The sequence below is a fragment of the Nomascus leucogenys genome, chromosome 23 (genome assembly GCF_006542625.1).
Source record: "Nomascus leucogenys isolate Asia chromosome 23, Asia_NLE_v1, whole genome shotgun sequence".
Lineage (NCBI taxonomy): Eukaryota > Metazoa > Chordata > Mammalia > Primates > Hylobatidae > Nomascus > Nomascus leucogenys.
This window is the reverse complement of record NC_044403.1, coordinates 17851226-17866895: the sequence shown is the minus strand read 5'-3', so window position 1 is coordinate 17866895 and position 15670 is coordinate 17851226. Positions and strand designations below refer to the sequence as shown.

The 15670-nt window shown below is 38.5% G+C and overlaps 1 protein-coding gene across 1 annotated transcript in view; it reads left to right on the top strand.

Moving 5' to 3' along the window:
- Positions 1-15670, top strand: part of DERA (deoxyribose-phosphate aldolase) — a 125419-nt gene that overhangs the window by 66997 nt on the left and 42752 nt on the right. The window contains exon 6 of the mRNA XM_030804640.1: positions 4428-4556. Within this exon, the coding sequence (XP_030660500.1) occupies positions 4428-4556 (129 nt within the window). The remainder of the gene's footprint in view (positions 1-4427; positions 4557-15670) is intronic.

The window sequence follows — 15670 nt, the reverse complement described above, 5'->3', positions numbered from 1 at the left end:
GTAATTATTCCTCATGAAAAATTTTTTGGAAAGGGCGTGTGTTGAACTTATTGCTTCACTTGTAATTTCCTCTGCATGTGTTGTCTAGCAGCAGTTACAGTAACTCCACACCCCACCACTGTCCTTTCCTACCAACATAGGGGAAAACCTGCTCATTCATTTTTCCATTGTTTGGCTTATTTATATTGAAAGGAAAGTGCCAGCTGAGTTTGTTAAGGACATATTTGAGATTGACTGGGTTACGTTTCAGCCATCAAGCCACTTTGATTAGCATATGTCATTCATCTAGTTTCCAAGGTGTCTATCATGGTACTGTCAAGGTCCTCAAAACGACCTAAACACTAATAATGCTTCTTTGTGATTTCTATGGCTTGTGTTGGAGTGAAGTGGTCTATTTCTTCTTTTATGTAAGATCTGCAAATTCTAGTTGTGCTTTCATAAGTATTAGGACAGTGCTTGCTATTTTTTGTTCGTTAAAGTTATTTTTGGGTTTCTGGAAGTGTATGAGGGAAAATATGGGAAGCTAGTATTGAATGATTAAATGCCTACTAAATGCCTGGTTCTATTCTAGCAACATATATTATTTAATCATCACAAAAATATGTGAGCAAACCGAGCCTCCCTAAGTAATTAGGCTTAGAGAAATTGAATAATTCCTAAATGTTTACACAACTAGCAGGTAGCAAAAACTGTCTTATCTCAAGAGTCTGTGCTATTCAAAGTAGCGTGGGTTCTTAGCTTAAAAACAAACTTGTTTGTGATATATAGTAAACTTTTTCCCCCAGACTGTTTTTTTAGGGGCCCAAAGGGGTTTTATTTTATGTTCTTTAAGGAACATAGATCATGGTGTCCTCTGCTTTTGTAAGTCCCTCTGTAATCTGAGCCTGATAAGCACTGAATAATAACAGTAACACCATCACTGCTGCCACCAACAACTTTGAAAACAGGAACTGACATTCCTTGAGCATGAACAATGTGCTTGATATTGTCCTTATCTATTTGTGTGTGTTAACCTGTTTGAAAATAACTCCGTGAGGTGTGCATACTTCTGTCATTCCCATTTTGTAAATGAGGAACATGGGGCAGGTTTAGAGTTAAGTAAGTTACCCAAATCAAGCAATAAACTAGTAGTAGAGTTGAGGTGTGAATCCATATACTCAGGAGAACCCACATTATTGTCTACAATATTATACTTCTTCAGTAAATATTCATGAGTTGAAGATGAATAAAACCAATTCTGATTAAGTGAAGCTGAAAGGGGATTTATTATATTAGGAAGACATAAAGAAGCTCACTGAATAAGTAGGAGGCCTTGCTTGGAAAAAGAGCAGGACCATGAGAGAATAAGGAGCAGAGAACACAGTCAGATTGTGCCACGGGAAGAGCTTGATCCCAGGGCCACTGCTGGTGCTGCTTCTACTGGCCAGCACGGATACCACACTGTTGGCTGGCGGCTGGCCCCTGGGACACTGGACTTTTGGATCTCCTGCTATTGCTGATGCCGCAGTAATAAAGAAAATATCTAACCATTCTTTCATCTTTGCCTCACTCTGTAAGATTCAAAGGCCTGGATAGAAGCAATCACTGGATAGAGCCCAGGTCACGTTTAAAAAAGACCAGATTTGGTATAACTTTTGATTTAATTGTTCTGGTATATTTTGGGCAGAATGGTAACAGAAAGAAATGACAACTTTCCACCAGTCGAACCTTAAAGATTAAGATACTTTCTCAGAAAAACTTGATCCTGTTATATGGTAAAATAGGCCAGTAAAATGATTTCAGAAATTGACAGTTAAAGAATGAGAAGGCATTGGTTGCATATTTGTAAATCCAGTTATACTCTAAGTGACCACTTTTGGTTCATTCTGTTTGGATCATGGATTAAAGAGCATAACTTCCAAATGACTGAATCATAAAATACCTCTGATTTTCCTGGTTAATTTTAACCATGCTTCAAGAAATTCACTTGGCATCAGAAGATGGCACCTTAGAAAAAGGATGGTGTTTTTTTGTTCACAAATATGGTTGTGATCAGTGTTCGAAGAATTTGTTTTACAGGCCAAAGTTCACTTTAACAACTGCTGTAATAAAATACTTTTAAGCCTTGTCTGATGGCTCACTGATTATAAGCAGTAATCCATACAACACAACTTTGGTTACTGGAACTGGGTCAGGCCATGAAATAAGATATGACTTTTATAACACAGCACTTAGTGGAAATTCATTTTACTAGAATTCTGAACTTAATAATTAAACTTTTTGAGTGCTTATAACATGTCAGGCAGTATGCAAAGTACTTTGTATATCTCTCTCTTATTCCTAGTAACCCTGTAAAGTAAATATTATTGACACTTCAAGGATGGAGCTGATGCTGACAGAAATAACTTGCCTAAGATCCCACAGGAAATGATGGAGTTGGGTTTTAAATCTGCATTTGTCTGACTCTAAAGCCTGCTTTTAATGACAATACTGTTTTGTGGAAGAAAATCATTAATTAAATCACAAGTTAACTTGGATTAGCGTTCTTGGATTTTTAGATCAGAAGATCTTCCTTGTCACTTGTTCTTAGAGAACAAGTTTCTTTTTTTAGCTTCAATAACTCAAGAGATGTCATTCCATCCAATTCATTCTCTGAATTAAAAGAATATAATTTCTTTTTGCTACATAGTCTATTACTATTTTTAACATTCTTACACAGGTTGTCATATTGGAGGCATAAATAGGATGATTTTCTCCCAGATTAGGTAGATGGGCAGGGTAAGGTAGGTGGTGTGGCATCTCAGATCATCCCTAGTAATCAGAACTGCACGTTAATAAGGATCTGTGAAAATAGTCTGTTCTTTATTGAACCTTCCGTGGGTACCATCTCTCAGTGGTAACAAACTTTCTAAACTTACTGAGCATCTTGGAATAGAATATTTGCTTTCATTTTTCTTCATTTTTCACTTCTGAGCTTCAAGTTCATGTTTTCTGTGATTGAGAAGGCAAGTTTTGTTTGGCTGTTATAACTCTTGTGCTTTTAACCGAGACTAATTTTTCATTTTTTTAAATGTACTTTAGTAAGCCTGTGAATTATAGAACTCTCATTTTAGCTTTAAGAAATGCTTACCCCAACCCGTATTATGAATGTTTGTCTCCTGCTTGGTTTACTCCATGTGTTTATAAAACTACTTCCTATGGGCCAGGAGCGGTGGCTCACGCCTGTAATCCCAGCACTTTGGGACACCGAGGCAGGCAGATTACGAGATCAGGAGATCGAGACCATCCTAGTTAACACAGTGAAACCCTGTCTCTACTAAAACTACAAAAAATTAGCCTGGCATGGTGGTGGGCGCCTGTAGTTCCAGCTACTTGGGAGGCTGAGGCAGGAGAATGGCATGAACCCCGGAGGCGGAGCTTGCAGTGAGCCGAGGTCGCGCCACTGCACTCCAGCCTGCCTGGGCGACAGGGCAAGACTCCGTCTCAAAAAAAAAAAAAAAACAAAAAAACCTACTTGCTATGAAAGATTCTCAAATACAAAGGAAAGAAAAAGCCTTGGTCTTTTTACCATGGCAGTAGCCTGAGTTCAAGAAATGAGAGTGGCTGGCCTGAAACAGGGTAAAAACCGAAATTCACTGGTATCATTGACAAAAGACTTAAATAATTTTTTTAAAGATTTAATACTCATGATTTTGGTCTAATTTGCTTACTAAAATCCTGTTACCTTTCATATAAAATGTTACCTTGAATATGAAATATGAAATAAATCTGGGCCCAAAGTGGAACCCTCCAAAGCCAGATGTGGTACTGGGGTCATGGGCTCAGGGGTTAATAGATTTGAGGCAGCATCTCTGAGCCTCCCTACAGATGGCTTTGTGCACATGCGTCCAACACTACCTGGCCAGGCCTAACACTTTGTAGTCAGATATATAAACATACTCTGGCAGGCAGTGGGACAAGCTGCTTTGTCTTTATTGTCATGAACATAACTCTCAAGAAAGGTATGCTTTATATTCCAACCAAAGAACCTATTACTTGTGAATCGAAGAATTAATAAGAACCTAAGATTTTTTTTATTACTTTGCAAAGGGGTACACCACTGTATGTATGGTAGCTACATTTGTTTTTTGTTGGAAGCAACCATCATATGGACAAGACAGAAATTATTTATAATTTGCATGTCATTATGATATTTAAAAAGCTCTATGTCTCTGGACCTCAGGCCAGGGCTTAGAAATGGTTTCATGGTAGCAAACTAAGCATTCCTTGTACCAGGATGTGAACTGTAACAGAATGCTCCAGGCAATGTTAAATTGGGGTGATTTTTAGAAAGTGACAAATGTTTTATGTTTCCTAAATGTGAAATGGGTTCCACCAGCTCTAAACGGCTGCCAAGTTATGTTATCACTTGCCTGCTTTGTAACTGCCTCAATTATTTTCTTCCCCAGCCCTGTATGATGAGATTCGTCAGTTTCGCAAGGCCTGTGGGGAGGCTCATCTTAAAACTATATTAGCGACAGGAGAACTTGGATCTCTTACTAATGTCTATAAAGCCAGTATGATAGCAATGATGGCAGGTAAGTGTTTTATGTTCAAATGATGTTTCTGTTGAATTGATGTTTTTAGGAGAAATTAAGTAAGTGAAAGCATTTAGCTATTATTAAATGTGCTAACCACTTGGAATTTTTTTGTGGGAGGAATCAGATATTTTGTAAAAACATGTTCAATGTGAAGTGGTCAAAAACTCCTGGCTTTCTTCCACATTTTTTTTCGTGGCATTTCATTGCTGCACTATGCTTATAAGGCAGTAGATGGCTCTCTTGTTAGTGATTTGCCTTCTGTTTTATTCTTTGATTATTCACTCATCAACATATGTTAGACAGGAATTTTTTTGACTTACTCCTCTCTGAATTTAAGCTTTTCATTTATCTCAGAGATATGTATCCATACTATCTGAGACAGCCTCTGCCTTTGTTTGTGTTAATGTTTTAAAATTTAGTGCAGTATCATTGATTTTTATACTTTCAAATATAAGTTGACTTATTCTTTATCTCTGTGAACAGCAGGTCTATCCATTTAGACATCCAAGCTTGCAGCCTAGGAGTCATGCTTGGTTCTTTCTTTTTCTCACCTCACATAAATCAGTGAACAAGCCTTGGGAGTTCTCTCTAGACCTCTTTGCTGTGTCTGACACATCTTCCCTCCATTCTAAGTGCTGCTGTCTTAGGCCACCATCCTCCTCCACAGGGATTACTTCAGCTGTACCCCTGTCTTCTTGACTTTTGTTCCCCTCCAATCTGTTCTCCACACTGTTGCCACAATTTTTTTTTAATGCTAATTTTATTATGGTACTGCTTGCATTTCCTTCAGTGGTTTCCCTTCATCTTTATGGTAAAGTGTACATTCCTTGATTCTTATTTTAAAAAGGTCCTTCCTAAGACCCTGGCTGTGCCTCTGCCATCTCATTTTCCCTTCACACCATGTTCTCCAGCCATGTAGAATTACTTGCAGTTCTCTGCAGATGGTGCCATCCAACCTTTTGAGTCTTTGTACGTTCTGTGCCTCCTGCCTGGAATGCCTTTTGCCCAAATAACTTAACATCTTGGGGTTCAGCACAGGTACTACCTTTTTCAGGAATTATTTCCCCTGACACTGCTTCTCCCCCTACTGTTTGGCCCATTATCTCCTCTGTGTGTCTCCACAGCATTCAATTAAAAGCCCTATCATGTAACTTATCACATGACATTGTGATTGAGTGTTGAATTTCTTGGTGTCCTTCTAGGGGCCCTATATTTGGATAAAGATACCTGGTTTCTCTGGTCTTGAATCTGGGCCTGCCATACTCTTGTGTACTTCTTGAGTGCTCTGTCAGGCCTAGTAGATCATTCCTTGGAACTCTACTGAAAATCAGCCTACTAGTCATCAATGGTGCTGTTGCTCTAGTCACAGCTGCTCTATCTAGAAAATATCTGCACTTGTTGTCTGAGAGCAAAATCTCAGAAAATCCTAAGGATGAGAAGGGATGGAACACTTTGAACAGTTGTTCATCGGTGATGTTGGCATTTCAAAGATTCACAGTAGAAGACTCACAGTGCTTCTTAGGCACCTGGGAAAAGCCCCTTGGAGGCTACTTGGTGTACAGGTAGCTCCCCTTTTATGCTCCTTGCCAGCACAAGTGATTGTTAGCCCAGGTAACAAAGTAAAAGTTTGGAAACGAATAACAGCAACCACTTATAGTACATACTTTGTGGTAGCCACGCTGTTGGTTGTGCACATGAAGCTGAGATACTCCTCAGGGTCACGTCGGAGCCAATCTTGTGATACCTGTTACCCCAGCTGTTATCCTGGTCACAATGAAAGTGTATTCATTCTGGGAGGTCAGCCAACCCTGTCCTACGCACAGCACCTACTACTCATGATACGAATGTGGTATTAGGTCATCCTGCTTTGGAAGCTCTGTCCCACCCTGCACCCATCCTGTCCACAGAAAAAAATGTGATTATAAACGTGTCCCTTTATTTCTTCCTGTCTGCTTGTTTCTGTGTTCATGTTGTTTATCCACTTCATTTCTTCATTTAAGCAGTGTTTATTGAGCACTTACTATGAGTAATAAAACTGTATTCATGGTGTGCTTTACCAGGTACATTGAAATAATATTCCTTAGTCCTCACATCAGTCCTGGAGTGGAAGAAATCTAGGATTGTGTGACTTGCTTAAGGTCACAAAGCTAATAAATAACCTGTATCACTATTTGAACACCCTGGTCTTCTGGCTCCAGGTTTATTGCTTTTTCACTTGTAACATGGCTATTTCCCAAGGCACGCACTAGATTTTATCATGAATGAAAGACACAGTGTTTGTGAGGCATAATATATGAAAGCATGTAGCATACTTCCTGGCCTATAGTTTATACTTCCTACTCTGTTAAGAAGGTATATAATAGAATTGAAATATTCTTTGGCGAACTTTAAATATTTTAAAATATTTTTTATATTCTTGTCCCAATTTTATATGTAACTTGCACAAACTAATCCCCCCAAAAGTAATTTAAAAATTTCTGACTAAATACTGTATTCTACTTCTGTGGTGGTGTAAAAAATTTTTTCTTAAATCAATTTCATTGAGGCACATTTGCATTCAGTAAAATTCAGGTGTTATATAGACAGTGTGATGAGTTTGGCAGTTTGCAAACACCTGTAACCACTACTCCCTTCAAGACAGATCATTTCCATCCTCCTAGAAGTATCTTTGTGTCCCTTTATAGTCACCTCCACCCAACTCACCTGCTGTCCCCACTGCAACCACTTTTCTACTTTTATCACCATGCTTAGCTTTGCCAGTATTAGAACATTATCTAATCACATAGTGTGAACTCTTGTATGCTTCGTTTTTGGTTTGTTTTGCCCTCACTAAAAATAATAGATAGGAGATCTTAAGGAGTTTGCCTAGAAGTATTTCACTGTGTAAGTACACTGAGTTGCTAAAATTGTTGGCATAATGTTGTTTATAATATGTTCTTCCATTCTGATATCTGTGGGATCTGTAGTTATATCTCTTTTTTTATTCTTGATATTGGTCATTTTTGTTTCGTTTCCTGTTGTTGTTTTTGCTTTTCTTTCCTCCTTTGCTTGTTCATGGTAGGGCCTTGCCAATTTTATTAATCTTTTCAGAGAGCCAAGTTTTTATTTTGTTGTTTTTTTTCATTACTTTTCAGTTAAAGTTATTTTCTAATTTCCCTTGTGATCTCTCTTGTTATTTTGAGTGCTATTTACAGTGAGATACTTACTTTCCAAATATTTTGTGCTTTTTTAGATATCCTATTGTTGCTTTACAATTTAAGATTTTGTTATCCTCAGAGAGTATCCATTGTAAGAATCTTTTGTCTTTTGGAATTAACAGTTATTTTGTAGCTCATTTTATGGTTATATTTAGTTATATGCTTCAACTGCATAAGTGCACACTAAAGTGCACTTAAAAGAATGTGTATTTCAGATGTTAGGGCAAATGTCAGATCAAATTGGTTGATAATGTTTTTCAGATCTGGTTTTGTTTTCTTTTTGGTCTACTGGTCCTATTTATTACTGAGAGAGTGTTAAAGTCTCCAAACATGATTGTGGATTTGTCTGGTTATCCCTTTCGTCTGTCAGTTTTTTCATCATGTATCTTGGAGCTCTCTTGTTATGTATATACAACTTTAGGATTGTTATGTTTACCTGTTGAAGTAGCACATTTGTCATTATGAAACGTCCCTTTTTATCTCTGTTACTAGTCCTTGTCTGAATGTCTACTAATGATGTTCATCTGGCCACACCAGCTTTCTTGTGTTTAATACTTGCATGATATATATTTTTCCATCTTTTTATTTTCAACCCATCTGTGGCTATATATCTAAAATGTATCTCTTGTAGGCATTTCTTTTCTAATCTACTGTGACAATTTCTACTTTTTAGAGTGTTTTATTCATTTACATTTCATGTAATTATTGATATGGTAGGAGTTAAGTCTGTCATCTTGCAAACTTTTTCCTATTTGTTTGAATCTATTTTTGGTTCCTCTTTTCTTGCAACCTTTTGGGTTCATTAGCTATTTTGTAACATTTTGTATCTTCTGTTGGCTTTTTATCTACAAACTGTCCAAAATTTTTAAGTGTTTGCTCTAACAATGTGCGTTGTTAATTTTTCACAGTCTACTTAGAATTAATGTTGTTTCACTAAACATGTCACAAATGGAAGAACCTTACAACAGTTTAATTTACATTCTCATTGGTTCTTTGAGTTATTTTAATGTTCTTTTCTATATATATTACAAACCTCTTATTACAATGATACGAATTTTTAACAGTCACTTGTCTTTTGAGGACATTAACAAAGAAAAAACTAAGATAAGCTAGTATTTTATGTTTTCCCTAAATGTATAACTTTAGTCTTTATTTCTTCCTATAAATATGAGTTTCCATCTTGTATAATTCAGTGTGGGAAACTTCCACGGGTATTTTTTGTAGTACAGGTCTGCTGGTGATGAGTTCTTTCTGGTTTTATTCATCTGAAAATGTCTTCATTTCACCCCCATGTTTTAAGGATAGTTTGCTGAATATAGAGTTCTGGGTTGAGCATTTTCTTATTTCAGCCTTTAAATAAGTCATTCCATTTCTTGGAATCCCATTTCTTCTTGTTTCCTTGTATGTAACATCTTATCTTACTCTAGCTATGGTCAATCAATATTTTCCTTTTGTCTTTTTTGTTTTCCCAGTAATTTGACCACAACCGACCTAAGTATGGTTTTCTTTGTATTTATCCTGAACTTTTCTGAGCTGCTTGGATTTGGAGGTTGATGTTTTCTGTCAGTTTAGGACATTTTCAAAACCATATACATGTACTTTTTTTTTTTTTTTTTTTTTTTTTGAGACAGAGTCTGGCTCTGTCACCCAGGCTGGAGTGCAATTGCATGATCTCAGCTCACTGCAACCTCCACCTCCTAGGTTCAAGTGATTCTCCTGCCTCAGCCTCCTGAGTAGCTAGGATTACAGGTGTGCACTACCACGCCTGGCTAATTTTTGTATTTTTAGTAAAGACGGGGTTTCACCATATTGGCCAGGCTGGTCTCAAACTCCTGACTTCAGGTGATCCGCCCACCTTGGCCTCCCAAAGTGGGTTACAGGTGTAACCCACTGTGCCCAGCCTAAAACCATATTTTTAAATGCATCTTCTACCCCATTTTATTGGTCTTGCCTTCTCGGACCCCAAGTACATGAGTGTTAGACTATTTGATTATTATCCTATAGGTTACTGAGGTCCTGTTTGTTTTATTTTTAATCTTCTTTTCTCCTCTGTTTTCCTGATTGGTTACATGGATCTTTATTCAAGTTCTTTTGTCACAGGATCTTTAGGGTGTTGCTTTGCCAGTCAGAAACCTCCGTGCGCTTCTGCTTGAGTTTTGCTCCTGGTTGCTGGGCTTGTTCTGCCCACTCAGCCCGGCAGGCTGCACTTGGCTTGCACTGCTGGCCTGGGTCGCACAGCTGCCAAGGGCAAGCCAGGCGCGGAGTGGCAAGGGATGTGTGAGTGAGTGCACGTGGGGTCTGGCCACTGTGCACAGCCAGGCACATCAGCTGCAGCAGGGTGGGCAGCTCCAGGTGCAGGCTCCATGCGAGGCTGTGGCTGGACCAGATGTACCACAAGCAGCTTCTGCTGCAGGCACCAGCATCTGGACAAGGGGAACACAATGGTGCCCAAAAACTTGGAGACACCAGGAACCACGGAGCCCCAAAGAGGGTGTTACAGCATGTCACAGGCCTAGCTGGGGGAGCCCTGAGTTCTGGGCTCCCAGAAGGGCCGCAGCTCCTTCTTCCTTCTCATTACCTGCAATGTGATGAGTCAGGGGCGTGTTTCAGCCCTGTTTGTGTTACAGCTCTTTCAGTCCCGCCACTCGGTGGGTCCTGAGTTCTTGTCCTGTGTCCAGGAAGAATGAAGTATGTGGACAACTGGAGGGTGAGCAAGGCACAGAGGAGCTTCATTAAGCAACAGAACAGCTCCCAGGAGACCCAAAGCGAGTAGCTCCTTTCTGCAGGCAGGTTGTCCCAACAAGCATCCAGCTCTCAGTAGAGAGGAGACCTGTAGTGGGTAGCTCCTTTTTGCAGGCAGGTCATCCCTGTGAGTGTGTGAGTCTGACTGAGTCTGAGGTTTTTATGTGCTCAGAATGAAGGAAGTGCATGCTAATTGGTCCATGGGTGGCCACGGATGGGCCTGAAAAAAGCACCATCTGATTGTCTGAATGGTCGTCAATGAAGTTCTCACTCCAGGCTGCAGCCTTCAGTCAGACCTGGCATGAAGATGGGGCCTCACCAGGGACCCATCCCTTCCTACCTAGGAACCTGTCTGCCTCCCACCACCATCATGTTGTCCATGGCACCCAGGCTATTCATACTGAGGGGCACCTGCAGACCCACACCAAGCTGCCCTCAGCCCCTCGGCCTTTCTCCTATGCTTGTTGCCCAAAGTCCAGAGGGGGTGAAGGTGGTGGGAGGCTGGCATGTCAGCGCTGCCCTGAATGCATGCACACTCAGCCAGATCGTGGCAGCATCCAGGCTCAGCCACAGCGTTGCTCCGCGGTGGAGCAGGCGCCAGGAATAGGGAGAGGCTAGGAAGTGGGACCAGGTACTTCTGACCCTGCAGGGGTAGAGGGCTTCCCAGGCTCCTAAGAGCACAGGTATGCCTGGGTCTGGTGATGTGGCTGGGTGGCTGCAGCTGCCCCTGGGAGCACGGGGCTCCTGCCCCACCAACATGGTAGAGGGTAGGGCTCCCACCTGTTCCCAGCCCTCACCAGCTCCACGGAGCGTACCGCCGCAACCACGCCTCCCACGCCTCCCCCGTTGCAGCTGGCATCCCCACGGTGGCTGCTCCAGACAGGCCACTGCCGCCATCACTTTGATCCTTATTTTCTATTTCAGATCAGCTTTTAAGCCCACCCAGTGAAATGTATGCTGCTGTACATTTTTAGTTTAGAATTTCCATTTGATTCTTTTTTATAATTTTTATTTCTCTACTGACATGTCCCCACTTTTTCACTGGTTGAGATCATATTTTCCTTTAAGTACTTGAGTATATTTGTAATAGCTGATTTAAAGCCTTATGTGCTAATTTGTACAGCTGGGTTATTTCAAGGGTCTGTATTTTGAGCTTTTAATTTTTTAATGCCTGAGTTTTATTGTTATTTATAGCAGGAGGGCAAGTCTGGTAACATTCTGTTATGTCTGTTATTCTTCTCTGTTTTTGTTTTCCCATTAATTTAGAATCAGAATCTCAAAGGGAAACCGTTTGTCATTACATTCATAATAATTTATTTTATAATTTTTGTAGCCATTTAGATTATAGCCAAAAAAAAATTCTTTGAAGAGAGACCAGGTAGAGATACCTAACTATGTTAGTCTGGTATTATACATCATTGTAAGTAAAATTCTGTTAACCAACTTTGGTCAACTAAATGTTAGTAGTCTAAACTGTAAGGATTATTGGTTTAATCTTGTTTAGAAATCTTTCAAAATGTTTCAGAGCAAGGAACACAGTCAGTAAGAAGACCAGAACTCTTGTTCTATCTTGCATATTTTGTGACCTTGAACAAATAAATTAATCTGGTTATCAATTCAAACGTAGCAAGGTATGTGAGTGCATCATAAACTGTAAATAAAGTACTTTGCAAGTTATTGAAAAATATTAGCATACCTTCCTTCTTCATCCTACGTCAATAAGAAAGGAAACATAATGAAATCTTTTTTTTTCTAGACTGTTTCAAGGCATTATTTAGAGCGTAACCCTTCAAAACCATTTGGTGTAGCTGTAGGGGAGACAAATGACATTGAGCTGGATTTCTTTCTGTACTGATTCCAAAGCTTACTATATTAGCAGAATTGTTCAATGAATCTTATATTTGAACTTACTGAACTTACTTTGCTAACACTTGCTTCTGTATTCAAAAAGAAAGGTATAAAAAGAATGATTAATTGAGAATCACAATTAGATGTGGTCCAGTTAATGATATGTTTATGGTACACTACTTTCCATGTGTTTTTTTTTTGTTGTTATTGTTGTTGTTTTTTTTGTTTTAGTTTTATTTTTAACTTTTAAGTTCAGGGGTACAAGTACAGGTTTGTTACATAGGTAAACTTCTGTCATGGGGGTTTGTTGTACAGATTATTTCCTTACCCAGATGTTAATCCTAGTATCCATTTGTTGTTTTTTCTGATCCTCTTCCTCCTTCCACCCTCCAAACTCCAAAAGACCCCAGTGTCTCTTATTCTCCTTGATGTGTCTATGTGTTCTCATCATTTAGCTCCCACTTATAAGTGAGAGCATTTGGTATTTGGTTTTCTGTTCCTGTGTTAGTTTGCTAAGGATAATGGCCTCCAGCTCCATCCATGTCCCTGCAAAGGATATGATCTCATTCTTTTTTTGTGGCTGGATAGTAGTCCAGGGTGCATATATATACACCACATTTTATTTATCCAGTCTTATCATTGATGGACATTTAGATTGATTCCATGTCTTTGCTATTGTGAATAGTGCTGCAATGAACATATGCATACATGTGTCTTTACAATAGAATGATTTATATCCCTTTGGGTGTATACACAGTAATGGGATTCCTGGGTCGAAAGGTATTTCTGTCTTTAGAGCTTTGAGGAATCGCCATATTGTTTTCCATGATGGCTGAACTAATTTACACTCCCACCAACAGTGTAAAATAGGTCCTTTTTCTCCACAACCTCGCCAGCATTTGTTATTTTTTGACTTCTTAATTGTAGCCATTCTGATTGGTGTGAGATAGTATCTCATTGTGGTTTTGATTTGGGTTTCTCTAATAATCAGTGATGTTGAACTTTTTTTCATGATTTTTGGCCACATGTATGTCTTCTTTTGAAAAGTGCCTGTTCATATCCTTTGCCCACTTTTTAATGGGGTTGTTTGCTTTTTCTTGTAAATTTGTTTAAGTTCCTTAGAGATGCTGGAAGTTAGACCTTTTTTGGATGCATAGTTTGCAAAAATGTTCTCCCATTCCGTAGGTTGTCTGTTTATTCTGTTGATAGTTTCTTTTTTAGCCATGTTTATGTAACAGTTCTTTTAAATTTTTTATTTTGGACGCCATAGCAGCAACATCAGCTCTTCAGACATGTATCCAAATAAAAATCTTTTAACTGACAGTCACTTAATCAGCAGCTGTAATTATCCAGAACCAAGGCAGGAACCAGAAACAAATAAAAGCATTTTAAATAGATGAAACATATATAATCTAATCTATCATACAACAACAATGTCATAATAGCTCAAGTTTTTTGAGCATTTACTATGAGTTGGACAGTGTTTCCAGGATCTTCGCACATTTACATTTAATCTTCACAGCAACCCTATGAAGTAGGTACTCTTATATGATACAATTAGAATATTAGTCAGAAAGATCTTTTTGCTGTTGTTCTATATGGTCACTATTGATGTTTGGAAACATTCCAGGTACTTCTGTCTTTGTTTTACCAGTTCCTCTCTCTGTTACAGCTTTGTCCCCACTCCTTGGCCATTTTAAAAGATTTAAATAAAATTTCTATACTCTGTCAAACCTCCTATTGATTATGCAAAGGCAGAATTAACTCTTAGGACAGTTGTAAATACCAGTAGCATTTGTAACATAGTATCAGCATCAACTGTTTTACCTGTTAGATTTGTTTTATTTTGTTTTTTTCTCGAAACTGTGATCTTCCCTGGGCTAAGGACCACACCTTCCTTAACTTTATTCCTCTGCGATTACTATCAAGCCTGGCATATAGTAGAGCCTAAGAATATATTTCCATATACACCAATGAATGAGTGAAAGAGAGAAAAAAGATAGAGATAAGGAAAAATGAAAAGAGGCAAAGAGAAATTTGAAAATTTAGATGCCTCTTTCCAGATGTGCCAAAATCTTGTAGAGTTTGAACATGTTATTTTAGAGAGCAACTCTTATTTTAGTTGAACAAAAACAGAGACAATTTATATTTTAACAAGGATATTGTATTTCTAAAGCAATGTAAAGTTTGACAAGGATATTAATGAACTGTAAGAATGTGGAGATGGATCTGGAGGCAAGGAAGAACCAGCGAGAACTTTTTACTTTGGTTTTGGGGTTGAAGAAAAATTGATCTTCCATGTACATTAGTGGAAATGTGGTGAGGGAAGTACAAATACAGGAGGAACTAAAGTAGGAGCAAACAATTTGAAGGGAGTATAATCAGAGAAGAAAAAAGAGAGCTGTACTTTTTTTCGTTGAACAATCCAAGAACAAGATGATAGGAAATAAGATAGGGAAACATACTTACAGAAAAGAGAAGTCTAAAGCAGGTCAATCTACTGCTAAGGGATTTCAGCCCAGCAAATGCACACATTAAGAATAATGCCAGAATGTAGAAAAGTGGCTTTATCTTTCAGTAGCGGTGGACTGTTCGCACACACTCAACAGCTAACAAGCTCTGCTCTGAAGTTATTCTAGACCTTATCTTTGGAAATAATGCAGGCATGATAAATAAGGTTGGAGTAGAAAAGCACTAAAGATGCAATCATAATGTCATCAGGTTTGAATTGCTGATGAAGATCTGTGGGAAGAGTACTAACACAAAAATATGGGGCTTGAGAAAAGCAGACCTTGAAGGAATACAAAATGAGTTTTGAACTTGGCTGGAATTTTGCAACGTGTAGAAAATGAAACATGAAAAAGGTAGAATCCAGGGGAGGGAACATTCAAAATTCAACCCAATAAGATCAAAGTAATACAGAAACAATGAGAGGAAGCAGAGAAATAAGAGAATATAGGGGAAGCCATTAAGAAATAAAATAAAGGGGAAAAGTAGTGGGAAACACTGTGACTGAATGAAACCAAAACACTAAAAAAAATGCGGTGATTAATAGCAAATTAATATCTAAGATTTTTAAAAATATATTTTTGAAAATTTAAATATTCATCAAATAGTAAAGTAAATGACAATGTCGATTTATTTTTCTAAAGATTTTCACAAGACACATGGAATCCCTCCTCTTAGGCTGCAAGTCTTTGTATAGTCAAGGAATATTGATCCAGATGGCACATCTAGACTCCTGTGGTGTTGTGGCCTTTTTTTTTTTTTTTTTTAATAAGATCTTGCCTTTCATAGGAAAAAGTATTTAATTTATGAAAAGGT